Source organism: Mercenaria mercenaria, chromosome 4 (genome assembly GCF_021730395.1).
Source record: "Mercenaria mercenaria strain notata chromosome 4, MADL_Memer_1, whole genome shotgun sequence".
In the NCBI taxonomy this organism is placed as follows: domain Eukaryota; kingdom Metazoa; phylum Mollusca; class Bivalvia; order Venerida; family Veneridae; genus Mercenaria; species Mercenaria mercenaria.
Genome location: NC_069364.1, coordinates 55,379,121 through 55,393,389, shown reverse-complemented (window position 1 = coordinate 55,393,389; position 14,269 = coordinate 55,379,121). Strand labels below are relative to the sequence as shown.

Sequence of the window (14,269 nt, the reverse complement as noted above, 5' to 3'; positions counted from 1 at the left end):
TGATTTTTTTTCTCGTCTTTTTTCTGCTGTGCGACAAGGTGGTGTGGCTCCAGGTTCGGCTCTTGGAAATTTTATTAGTTTAAAGGATATCATTCAACAAGGCGACACACCGAACCCTAGACCCCCACCGCCACCGGCACCACCACCACCTGATCATCTTGACCAGTGAAAGGCGGTTTCTGACAGCTCCAATTAAGACTAACTTGTTAGCAATAAAACATATACATTTTTGTAAACATTGATGTTTTCTTTAAAAAGACTCTCAGATCTTTTAGGTGTATTTAAGTGATACGTAAGTAACGCAAAAAGTGTAAATACATGTTACTGATAAACATTATGGAAAGCCTATGTTATGTACATGTTTCCTCGCACGATGATATATACCGCTACAACTTCTTGAAAACCTAGAACGTGACAAAGCAAAAGAAACACATTTAGATCATTTTCCTACTTGACAGTAAACGACGATGAAGAACACTTGCATAGTCGCAAAAGTATACTATCTCGTCTGAACTTAATATTTGTCACTATTGCATATTTGTCAATATTGCAGATAGTAACATATTCAAGAAAATCATTCTTCCAGTTGCAATAATTAACAAAAGATTCAACGAATCAGGATCTTGAAATGTGTTTGCGTCTGTGAAAGTCAATTTCTCACGAACAAACAAATCTTGTAAATCCCGTTAATAGTTTACTTGGATATTTACGTAGATTGCGTGTACTAAAAGACAGATACAGACTTATGAAGGAGATTCAATAGCTCGGGATCAGTACATCAAAAGATGATGATTTACTATATAATATATAATGATATAATGGATATGTACTTCAGTATATTCATGAAAAAGTAACTTAGATACTACAGTAGCGCAGGCATAAACCTTAAAATTGAAGAATTAGTATATATATATATACTTGAATATGCATGCCATTTACAGGTGTGAAGCTAAGGACTTACAGTATTCTTTGGTGAGGTGATCGAGAAAGAGTTAAAGTAGGAACGTAAAATGCTGTATATTAGAAGAAAATGTACTGAAGAAAATGGTGCTCTTTAATTATTGAATAAATTGTATTCAAAATATCATTATCATTTTATTAGATCGACTGTACGAACTATAAAGAGAACTATCCTACTCGACCCGGCGTCGGCGTCTTCCCGCGTCCCCAATTTTGTCAAAGTTTTTTACACTTTCTCTTTTTTCTTCTTATCTCTGTAATTGCTTGATGAATTTGATTCAGACTTAAAATACAATGTAGTTATACCTTATCATCACCCACATCATCTGACATAAGATCCATAACTCTGGCACCAATATTTCATGATTATCCCCATTTTCACTTAGTTGTTCAAGTTAAAGTTTTGATGAACTTTCACTCTATCTCTGTTATTACTGAATGAATTTGATTCAAACTTAAAGCAATTGTTCATTTTTAGCTCATCTGATTTTTTAAAAAAAAAATGATGAGTTATTGTCATCACTTGATCGGCGTCGGCGTTGCCTGGTTAAGTTTTATGTTTAGGTCAGCTTTTCTCCTAAACTATCAAAGATATTGCTTTGAAACTTGCAACACCTGTTCACCATTAACAGCTGACCCTGTACAGCAAGAAACATAACTCCATCCTGCTTTTTGCAAGAATTATGGCTTCTTTTGGAATCTTGGAAAATATTAGATTTCTTGGTTAAGTTTTATCTTTAGGTCAATTTTTCTCCTAAACTATCAAAGCTATTGCTTTGAAACTTGCAACAGTTGTTCACCATCATAGGCTGACCCAGTAGATTAAGAAACATATCTCTATCTTGCTTTTTTGCAAGAATTACTGCCCCTTTTGGACTAAGAAAATCAGATTTCTTGGTTAAGTTTTATGTTTAGATCAGCTTTTCTCATAAACTATCAAAGCTATTGCTTTAAAACTTGCTTTAAAACTTGAAACACTTGTTCACCATCATAAGTTGACCCTGCACAGCAAGAAATATAACTCTGTCCTGCTTTTTGCAAGAATTACTGCCCTTTTGGACTTAGAAAATCAGATTTCTTGGTTAAGTTTTGTGTTTCAGTCAGCTTCTTCCTAAACTATTAAAGCTATTGCTTTGAACCTTGCAACACTTATTCACCATCATAAGCTGACTCCGTACATCAAGAAATATAACTCCACCTGCTTTTTGCAAGAATTATGGCCCTTTATGAAATTATGGGTAGAACAATATTTCTATTATACAAAAAAATCAGATGAGCGTCAGCGGTGCTCTTGTTTTACACGTTCTCTTTTCTTCTTCTTATCTCTGTAATTACTTGATGAATCTGATTCAAACTTGTAGTTATTATTTCTCCTCATCACCCACATCATATGACACAAGGTGCATATCTCTGGAACCAATTTTTCATGAATTATTTCCCCTTTTTCATTAGAAGTTCAGGTTAAAGTTTCGATGCTCTTTCATTCTGTCTCTGTTATTTCTGAATGGATTTGATTCAAACTTAATATAATTGTTCAACATAATCACCCACATCATATGACACAAGGTGCCTACCTAGGCACAAATTGTTCATGAATTATTCCTCCTATTTACTCAGGATTTCAAGTTTTATGGTGCACTTTCATTCTATCTCTGTTATTACTGAATGAATTTTATTCAAACTTAAAATAATTGTTCAGCATCAATACCCACATCATATGATAGAAGGTGCATAACTCTAGCTATCATTTTTCATGAATTATGCCCCCGTTTACCAAGAATTTAATGTTGATTTTGATGCATTTTCACTATTCTAGTTATTAAACAATACATTTAATTCAACATGAAGTAGTTGTTCCATATCATCACCCACATCATATGATACAAAGTGTGTAACTCTTGCACCAATATCTTACGAATTATGCCCCCTTTTTATTTAGAATTATACTTATATAGTGTTTTGATACACTTTATCTTTACCCCACTTATTACTTAATATTTTTGACACAGACTCAAGCTATTGTGCAATATCTTCATCCACCACTGGAGTCATTAAACATTCCAGTGACAGCTCCAGTTTCCTCAGATGTACCCAGTTTCACTATCCAGCATCGAAATAGTCGAGCGCGCTGTCTTCTGCGACAGCTGTTGTTACATCAACGCGTATGCGAAATAAAAATGTACATAACTATAAAACAAGACTTAGTTACGTACTTCGATATATTGCATAATTGGAGTGGTTGACAAACAATGTTTTTAAACCGTGCATGCTTGATAGATTTTTTTCTATGCACACTGTATGGTAACTACACTGGTAGCCGTATGTTTGGATCTGTCCAATATGGCCTCTCCCGAGCAAACAATGTCAAAAACATCACGTAAGTTTTGATATTTTGTACGATTTAACGCGTCTTTGTATATAAAAATACTATGTTTTCAGTTTTCTTTCTAAGGTGAAGTTATTCGATATAAAAAGATTAAATCATGCCAGTTCGAGTTAGTTATTGATAAAAACGCGCAGATTATGGCAATCAAGAAGCGAAAACGAAAATTTTTTAATGATCTTATCAAAACTCTTGTAACTGTATCGTCAGAAAAATCAGTCGAGAAGAAAGAAGAAATATTTTCACATATCTTATCATCGGTCTCTAAACTAAAAGTATAGTATGTCTGCGAAAAAGTACCATCCTAAGTCAATCACATGTATCATGGGCGTAACGGTTTGGATACAAGTAAATGAAAAACTGTTAACGGTTTGGAATTAGTGTATGCACTGGTTTGGACAGCAACTTAATTCACATTTCTGCACGATTGACCAGTATCAAAGTTGATAAAACCACATCTATCTCCTATTATTTCTGGATATCAGAGGTAACTTTATGTATGGATTGCATAAAATCTAAAGAAAGAAATAAACAGAAATTCATAAAACTAAATAGCTAAGGTAAAAGGAACAACTGTGTATGTCCCGATGCATAATAATGTGTTAGGTTTAATAAAGAATTTATATCCGGGAACCTTTTCAAAATGAATCAATATATTGATATGTAAGATAAAACAACCTTAACACAAAGCAGTGCAAGTACGTTTACGTGCCAGGTTGGTTAGATATCAAATTCGTTTTTGAAAGCCTGTGTTCCATTTACCGTCTCGAGGGTAATTTGATTTCATTTCTTAATGAATACTCATTTTTATCATATTTGTCAACTGCTTGTTTAGAAGAGGAATTAGTAAATGCTAGAAAAAAGGCCAATAATAATAATAATAATAATAATAATAATAACAACGTTTGTTTGCCTTTTCCTCTACCAACTGAAAAGCAACCCATAAAACATAAGTTTTGTTTTACTATTCCAAAAGATTATTTATCTCGACTACTTTAATAAAACGAAAGGCTATTGCTCACATCCTTTCATTAGCTTCCGCAAGCTCTTTGTTAATTATTTCTAAGATATTATATTAGTAATGACTAATGGGAAATTATTGAAATTAAGTTGTCCAATGTGATGATCTGATATGAAATATACATGTTCCATTATTCTAGTTTGCTTTGTACAACGGTGTGACCCTTTTCCCGATTTAATTTTGTAACTTTTTTGTACGTACACAGGTATCTAAATAATCATAGTTACGGTGAATAAAAATTTCACACACTTGTTCACCGTGATGACCTAACATGCAGAATAAGGGCCGCTTCCTTTAGCTAAGAAATACTGGTTTAGCTTTGGTACTCTAGTACTCTTTTGCAAGAACTTCATTTACCACTTTGAAGGATGAAAACACTTGTTTACTCTAATGATCCGACATGCAGCGCACAGGCCCCAAGAATCTCCTAATTCAATGAAACAAAATTGTGCCACTATACTGGCGTAGAATGTATGGTTAAATTCATGTATGTCAGCCGGTATCTTATTCAGCATCAGAAGATGGGAAATTTCTATAATTGAATCATACGTCTTGCTAAAATTGCTGGTCCTTTTGTACTTGTTTGTTATTTATTCATTCAGTCAACCTACATTAGTGACAGCGTTTGAACAGCTGATCTTTGTTGCCCTTATCAGACTTAATATTTGCCTTTTTATCATCGAGATGCATATAAAAAAAGTCGTGAAATTAGTACAGAAGTCAGTACATTAGTAAAAAAACAAGTGAATTATTTCTTTTTCGTGGCCGTTCCTCTCCAGCTGATGTTTTAGACTGGAAACATTCACTGAGAAAATAAAATAAAAAATGTGAAACATATCCATTAGGAAATACCACAATGTAAGATCAAAACGTTTTCAAACTGAACCCTACAGCAGTGTATGCATGAATGTATACATTATTTAGGCTATTTTCAAAAGATAAAGACATACTATAATGTATTAGTTTTGTACAGTAGAAACAAGAAACAAACCAACATTTGGTCGTCACCTAGGAACTGTCATTGACAAAATCACCACTACGGTATAAACTTGAAAGTACATACAGAAAGGTGATGAGGCGTACGAGTCGTGTGTTAATTAAACACTATATATTAAACCTGTCGCTTAACGTATTTCCGGCGGATCATAAAGCATGGCTTCCACGAGACTGTTCATTTGGGCAAGTGCTTACGCATATATCACTTATGAGGTGTGCGTCAATGTGTATCGAACTGAAGCAGTCTTCAGCATGCATTGATCATTTACTCAGTTTTAACACATTTTTTTCATGGTCTTCTGCAAGGATATGTGTATACTCATTTGAAAAAAAAAATGATTTAAAATTGTTAACACTAACAGCCTTCATATTGATCAACATATAAGTGTATTTCTTTAAAGTATACCTCCCTATTTTATAAGAATATGTATTCAAAATAATCTAAAAAAATGCCTGACGACCATGCTTTTGTATGCCAGAAGATATATTTGAACATGTACCATTGTAAAATATGAAAATATTACTTAGAACAAACAGTATTTCAAAATTAGTAGTTAAAAGTGTGAGTCCAAACCGCAAACATCCAAGGAGATTAAGTCATCCAAACTGGTGTATACTTGTTATCCAAACCGTTACATTCATGTTTTCACTACACAATACGTTTTGTGTTCTTTTGAATCGTAAGTGTTTTGTACATACCACAGTTTATGAACACTTATACTAGGAATTATCATAAAGTATATTTACATCCATTTAGTCCAAATATTTCAATTTAACAGATAATAAAAAAGAAATTTTGGAACATCTGATCGAAAACTAGACAATTTCAATGGGTTAATAAGATATATCTATGCTAAATATGATTCTGATCGCCATATCAGTCCGGCGATTACTTCTTCAGACATAACCGCGATTACTGAACAAATTTTGGTAATGAAACATAGCAAGGCGTAGTAAATATCTTCAAGAACTTACATGAAGTTCCATTGTTTTTTATTTGAGCGGCCATATTGGACAAATCCAAACACACGGCTACCGTTGTAGTTACCATACAGTGATGCAGATGCCTAACTGCGTTAAGCTACGCGCTTGGTTTATTCCTCTCGTCTTACCTTACATCGTTTATGATTTGCTGAACCATGAAAATAAATATAAATGACGAGCTATTTCATTACTGAACTGCGTTGGATATATTTACTTATTTGAATTACACAGGTGAATACCTGCGAAGGAATTTCGCGTTCCTGATCAAGGTTAGTTTTCCTTATATTTAAGAAATAAACTTGTTTTAGACTTGTGGAAAACGTTTTTCTTCGTTCTTTTTCAGAAAATTTATTGCACAAGTTTTAGTCGTATCATAAGCTGTACCGATATTAATTTCGATGTATAGAACAATGATAGATACTATTTCTCTCAGATCTTCGTTTAGAAGATCAAGTACTTTAGCCAGATTGTTCGAATAATAAATGGTATTGCCCATATTGAATGATAGATCAGTCTATTTCAGAAATTTAGCAGAGTAAAGGTTAAACAAGTCCAAAATCAAAATAATAATCTTATACAAGAACAATTTAAACTCAGAACAAATTATATAACGTACAAGAATAATACCATTGCTTTGTCAAGGCTAAAAAGAAAATCCTGAGAAAAAGTGAGAATTGCCCAATTAAAGCTACCGGGTATGTGTCCATGTAAGAAAGGTTCATTCATATAATACTGTGAGTCCATGTAATAAAGGTGAATCCATTTAAAGCTGTGTGTTAATGTAATAAAGGTAAATCTATTTAAGGTTGTGTATACATGTAATAGAGTTTAGCCCATTTAAAGATTTAAAGATGTCAAGTAAAGGTTAACCCATTTAAAGCTATGTATCCAGGTAATAAAGGTTCACCCATTGAAAGATGTGTGTCAATGTAATTAAGGTTTGCCCATTAAAAAGTACCTTATATTGGAAAATAACAAAAGAAAAGAAGTAAAACACTAATATTATAAATTCTTTTAGAAGATATGCATATGTTCATTTTATTCAACCTTTAAAAACTTGTTTTTAACAATATACGTTTTGAAATATATTACATTTTTAAAGTTTTTGCATTGAACCTGCCATAATGGCAATCTGTATTAACCCACTTGCCTTAAGTAGTCAGTCCACACACATTATCACTAACGACTTTTATTTAAATAGCAATTAGGTTATGCAATTGAAATACAATCATATGTGTGAAACACAATTTGTATATCCATTGGAATATGTTACAATTTTAAAGGTTTTTGCATTGAACCTGCCATAATGGTCATCTGTATTAAGCACCCACTTGCATTAAGCAGTTAGTCCACAAACTTCTGAACTATTTTGGCTGGTGTCTTAATACAGGTTTGACTGTATCAAGTTGTTTCAAAGATACTGGAAAATATCTATGTGTTGTGTTTCTCCACCAACTCAGTTTGAAAGTTACCTTTTGACCATCATGGCCTGCTTTCACTTTTTAAGTTCATTGTTCCTTCTCAAGAGAAGGAACACTTATGGTGAACATGTCACACTTGACTGAGCATGTAATGGATACAAGGGTATCGTCAAAGGAATCCGATTTCCCGTAGGGCGCCGCCATCTTAGACTCATGCATATTCATTACAGATATCCTCTAGCCCTATTTGTGTTTACGCATAATCAATCTTTATTCCAGTCTTTAAATAGTGCAATACAACTACGTCAAATAACAGAACAAGAAGACACAATAATAAAGTTTAAATCATGTAACTCCTCGATTAAATATATCATAGTAAAGAATCGAGATTAATGAAATGAATATGCATCATCTAAAAATAGACACATGCCAAAACAATTACGTAATAAAATTGTCCCTGGTCACGTGATTCCTTTAGCTTCTAACGTTTCAAATTTGCAAGTCATTTCTTTTGCGTACTTTTTTCGGCGAACGCCGTCTAAGAACGAATTCGTTACCTATGCCACGTGACTTCAGTTTGCAAATCAGACTACTTGATAACGCATTAGAAATAATTTATCAAAATGGAAGATTTATGCAACACTGCGTGATTGGACGAGAGTGTCAATTTCTTTCACTCTGTTGATTGTGCTACGCTGAGTGAAATGTAGACAAAGCGTTTATCCTAAACGACGCTGTTCACAGTTTTAAAGCTAACTTTGGCTCAGAATATTTAGCAAGAATATTGATATATCTCAAAATGATAAGTAAGTTTAATAAATATGATAAAAACCTATTCAAATACCAACATATATCAAATTAAAGAAAGAGCTGAATACGGTCTGCGTATCACATGAATAAGGGTGTGATAAGAGTCTTTTATGTAGAGAAGTGCTTTTTAAAAGATTTTCCTTGTTACAGTTGTTGTCTGTATATGAAAAGGTTTCTTGCTTTTGTGACTTATTCAGATTGCATATTAAAATGAGTACTTGTTTGCTTTGATATATTTGTTATAAATTATTTAACTGATTTATTATAAATGAATATTTTTCTTTAGTATGGTATGCAAATATTGAACTCAGTTGAAATCTGTTTTATTATGTATATGCTATATAATGACTGAATCTCATTACACTGAAGGTACGCTGCATACAGTTTATCTATGTGATATGACAACGGTCAAACTTTGCTTATGAAGCAGAAATATTGAAATAATTACAATCGTATGTTTTGCTTGACCTTCACTTTTTTATAGGTGTGACGTCATTGTCCAAAGATTCATGAATAGCGAATATGCATTTGTTAAAGCGGGATCAGTTGGCCTATTTTAGAAATAAATAAAAATAATAAATAAAAAAAATCCTTTAATTGATTTTTTCTCATGTATTCTAATCAAACTTGATTTGTAGCATCTTTATTAGGCCCGCAGCCAACTTTGTTCAGCTGGGACATTTGACCCCTTTTGGGGGCTGCTAGAGCTAAAACTAGAAATGCCTTTATACAACGTCTCATGAACAGCTTGGTGGATCTTTGTCATACTTGGTCTGGAGCATCATTATAAGGTCCTCTTCCAAATTAATTTATATAGGAACTTGGGCCCTATTAGGGACCACTATAGCTAAAAGTAGATATGCCTTTCTTCGCATTAACCACTAAACTGTAATGGATTTTTATGAAACTCGATGTGTAACAATATCGTAAGGTCTCCTGCTATTTTGTTACAAATGGGGATACGGACCAATTTAGCTAAAAATATAAACACGTTTAATGACCTCTTCTCATGAACCGCTTCATGAATCATGAATCTTCACCAAACTACTGCTGTAATTATTCGTCTAAGGATAAACGAAACAAAATTGCAACCCTACGAAACCTTTGCGAAAAATTAAAAGAGAACCATTTAAAGTGTTAAAGTGCAGTGTTTAGTTTTGCAATTTGAAAAATGTTAGATGAAAGATGAAGGTTAGATGAAAAATTCATTAACTTCTTTCCTTATTACAATTCGCCGACCATCATTTTTAAAGATATTTCTTGTTACTTCCTGATTTGTTTTTCGAATCGTAAACGCATGTACGAAATTTCTTTGTGTTAAGTATGCGGGTACTTGCTGGTGTAGTCGCGTGATGAAAATATCCGGAAGTGAAATACAGACTGAAAGACAAATGCTTCCAATAGCATAATATGTACTGCACTTGCTTATATTAAAAACAGCTTTGGGTTATGATAAAACTGTTAATACTTAGATTAGTTCTTAAATAGATCTAGATTAAGTTTGCACAAAAAATGACAAAACATATTTTTCTCATTGCATTATTAAACATTTGTAACATTATGCTAAAACAATATCCCTTCAAAAGAATATTTAATATGTGCTAGAAGGAACCTTTTGGTAAGCCTTTTGTAATTGTTGTGATGAACATTAGTGCTAATTAAATGTTGTTGAATAGATTTTTTTTAATTTGGAAGTTGGTATTGTGCAGTATCTGCCGAGGAGAAGAAATTCTCTCCTAAAATTTTGAGTAGAAAAAAAAGTCAAAATGTTAATGAAAACAGTGAATGTAAAGCTTCGAATGTGCTCATATACGGACATGCACGTTTACTCAGAATATGGAAGTTTTTATTTCTTAAATTTTTAGATCTGTGACTTTGGCATAGCGAATATTACACAGCCTCTCCGATCTGGCTGTCATCTAGAGGATTGTTGCTGTAAGTAAACATAGGAAGTAACATCTTTAGTTCAGTATGAAATATACTTTAATTCTTGCTAATTCTAACGCAGTATTTTTGATGCATTGGGATTTTTTTATAGATTTTCTTCAGAACTTGTGAATAAACTAAATAAGCTGCTAAATAGCTACCAGTAGGCGTTAAGTGTCAAATTTACTGGCTTTGTATCATTTGCCCTTATTGATGTGGGGTTGAAACATTGCTCAGTGTGTAGACTTATGTGAAGAAAATATCCAGTTAGCTTACAGATCTGTGGTTCTTCCCAGGTGGCAACCTATCACTGAAATAAGGCATGGAAGGACACCTGGCATCTTTTACTATCATCGGATGCTGGAAAACTCGCAATATGTGCTAAATTCTTTCAATGTGACTCTGTAACTAACAAAAAGAAAAACCAACAGGTACTAAATTTGTATCCTTTCAAGCACTCTGATTCCGAGTTATTAGCTCACCTGAGCAATGCTCAAATGAGTTTTTGTGATCGCTCGATGTCCGGCGTCTTTCTGTCGTCTGTCGTCTGTCAACATTTAGCTTGTGTATGCGATAGAGGCTGTATTTTTCAACTGATCTTCATGAAATTTTGTCACAATGATTACCTTGATAAAATTTAGTTTGAAAATAGGTCATCTGGGGTCAAAAACTAGGTCACTAGGTCAAATCAAATAAAAACCTTGTGTATGCGATAAAGGCTGTATTTTACAATTGTTCTTTATGAAATTTTGTTAGAATAGTTACCTTGATGAAATTGAGGCCGAGTTTGAACATGGGATATCCAGGGTCAAAAACTAGGTCAAATAGAAGAAAAACCTTGTGTATGCGATAGAGGGTGTATTTTTAAATTGATCTTCATGATGTTTGGTTAGAATAATTATCTTGATAAACTCTAGGCCGAGTTTGAAAATGGGTCATCTGGGGTCAAAAACGAGGTCACTAGGTCAAATCAAAAAGAAACCTTGTGTATGCGATAGAGGCTGTATTTTTCAATTGATCTTCATGAAATTTTGTCAAAGTTGTTATCTTGATGAAATCTAGTTTGAGTTTGAAAATGGGTGATCCAGGATCAAAAACTAGGTCAGTAGGTCAAATAAAAGAAAAACTTTGTGTATGCGATAGAGGCTGTATTTTTTTAATTGATCTTCATGAATTTTGGTCAGAGTAATTGCCTTGATACAACCTAGGCCAAGTTCGAATATTGGTTATCCAGGGTCAGAAAATCGGTCACTAGGTCAAATCAAAGGAAAAACTTGTGAATGCGATTTACTAGTAGGCTGTATTTTTCAATTGATCTTCATGAAAATATATCAGAATGATTGCCTTAATAAAATCTAGGCTGAGCTTGAAAATGGATCATCTGGGTCAAAAACTAGGTCACTAGGTCAAATCAAAGAAAAACCTTGTGTATGAGATAGAGCCTGTATTTTTCAATAATTGATCTTCATGAATTTTGATCAGAATAATTGCCTTGAAAAATCAAGGTCAAGTTGGAATATGGGTCATCCAGGGTCAAAAACTAGGTCATTATGTCAAATCAAAGAGAAACCTTGTGTATGCAATAGGGGCTGCATTTTACATAGGATGTTCATGAAATTTAAGCAGAATCTTTGTCTGTATGGAATCTAGATGGAGTTTGAAAATGGGTCATCTAGGATAAAAACTAGGTCACCTGGTCAAATTAAAGATAAACCTTGAGTACACAACAGGGGCTGCATTTTACACTGGATATTCATAAAATTTAGTCAGAATAATTGCCATGATGATATCTAGGTCAAGTTAGAATATGAGTCATCTGTGGTCAAAAACTAGGTCACTAGGTCAAAGGAAAGGAAAACCTTGTGTGTGCAACAGAGACTATTTTTCAACTGATCTTCTTGAAATTTGGTCAAATGATAGCCTTGATGAAATTAAGGTCAAATTGAATATGGTTTATCTGGGGTCAAAACAATGTCGCTAGAACAAATCAAAGAAAAACGTTTTTATGCGATAGAGGCTGCATTTTTCAATTGAGGTTAATGAAATTTAGTGAGAATGACTGCCTTGATCAAATCTAGGTCAGATTCGAATATAGGTCATCTTGGCTCAAAAACTAGGTCACTAGATCAAACTGAAGAAAATACTTGTTAACACTTATGATACCACAATTTTGGTCCAATCTTAACGAAAATTGATCAGAATATTTGTTTCCATGAAATCACAAGGTCAAACATGTTTACACTGTTATTGTGTGTTTCTCAGGTGAGCGACCTAGGGCCATCTTGACCCTCTTGTTTCCAATGTATTTATAAGCTTATCAGACCAAGAAGTGCACACTCCGTTAGGTTAATCTGTTATGTTTTGGGCAAGCTGTTACTGTTGAACTTTCACAGAAGTCACATAACTCTTTCATTACTTTTATACTTAAACAGATTTACCTAACACATCCTTAAAATGGCAAGTCGATCATTCGATGACGTGATACAAAGTATCGACAAAGATGTCGTTGAAGTGGAAACTACTGAGCACAGTTTCAACAAAGAGGGAACTGCTGAATTAGAAAGGACCGAGCAAACTGACGAGCAAGATGATATTACTGTTAAACTAAAATTAGGCAACCGAAGTGATAGACAAGTAAAAACTGCTGGGCTGGAAAGGGTGAAGCAAAATGACAACCAAGGTAAAAGCGTTGGACTAAAAAGAGCCAAACCAAATAATGACTTAGATAAAACCGCTGGATTAAAAAGGGTGATGCAAAATGATGACCAAGGTGAACCTGTTGACCTTAAAAGGACAAAAAGTGGCGACAGTCACGAAATTGATGAATGTAAAGCGGTAAAGCAAAATGACAACCTAAATGAAACAGATGAACTTAAAAAGGTCAAGCTCACTAACGACCAAAATGAAAATAGTAAACTGGAGGATGAGCAAAATAATATCGGACGAAACGAACTAAATGACACGAAGAAGGCCAAGACAAATGATTATAAGGACGAAAATGTTGAATCAATGAGTGAATGGCAAATTGACGTTAAAAGACAGAAGTGGGATAATGTGCAAAATTGTCTTATTGTTGGGGGCATTGGTCAACCTATAGGATATAAATTACAAGATATTGTTCCGAGAGGTGATGCACCTTATCCAAGACCTCCTCCAGCACCGGCACCGCCCCCGCCTGATCTCCTTGATCAACATAATCCTGGATTTTTATGTTAGTATATATTGAAACATTCGACATATTGTTTAAATGCATTTTTTACTGTCATTTATAACTTAGCCTTTCTCAATATGGAATTTCTTTGAAGAAAACCCTTATTCGGCGTTAGCTTGAGACTGTAAACGGGTTCAATGTCTGAATAACTCTTGTGTCTGCAAATTGGTAGAGAGTTTATATATTCACTTGTGCTTAATGAATTCAGGATTTACTTTCGAAGTATGAGTTTTTCATTTAGAAACTCGGAGATTACGTTTTATGAAGCTGTGAGAAGGTCCAAATACATACGTTGGAACACCATTCTGACTGTTCCATATTATTTTTCTCTTACTTTCTAACAACAGTCACATTGTTTATTTTGTTGGTACAATATTCATATTCTAAAACGACTAACATTATTAATTATACAGTCAAACTTGTGCTAGCGACCACCTGTCGACAACGACCGGTCTCTGGTCCCCCGTAGAAAAATGCTCATAAAAAGGCCGTGAATAGCAACCACCTGGCGACCGCGACCAGCGACCGGCCTAATTCATTCCCAAGGGTCATATTTG

General features: G+C 33.8%; 1 protein-coding gene across 1 annotated transcript; it reads left to right on the top strand.

Annotated features, from left to right (window-relative positions):
* Window positions 1-6,471: 6,471 nt before the first annotated feature.
* Window positions 6,472-14,015, top strand: LOC123551785 (uncharacterized). Its single transcript, XM_045340979.2, has 3 exons — window positions 6,472-6,613; window positions 10,441-10,510; window positions 12,934-14,015. The coding sequence occupies exon 3, from the start codon at window positions 12,956-12,958 to the stop codon at window positions 13,715-13,717; it is 762 nt and encodes a 253-aa protein (XP_045196914.2). The 5' UTR covers window positions 6,472-6,613; window positions 10,441-10,510; window positions 12,934-12,955; the 3' UTR covers window positions 13,718-14,015.
* Window positions 14,016-14,269: the final 254 nt, after the last annotated feature.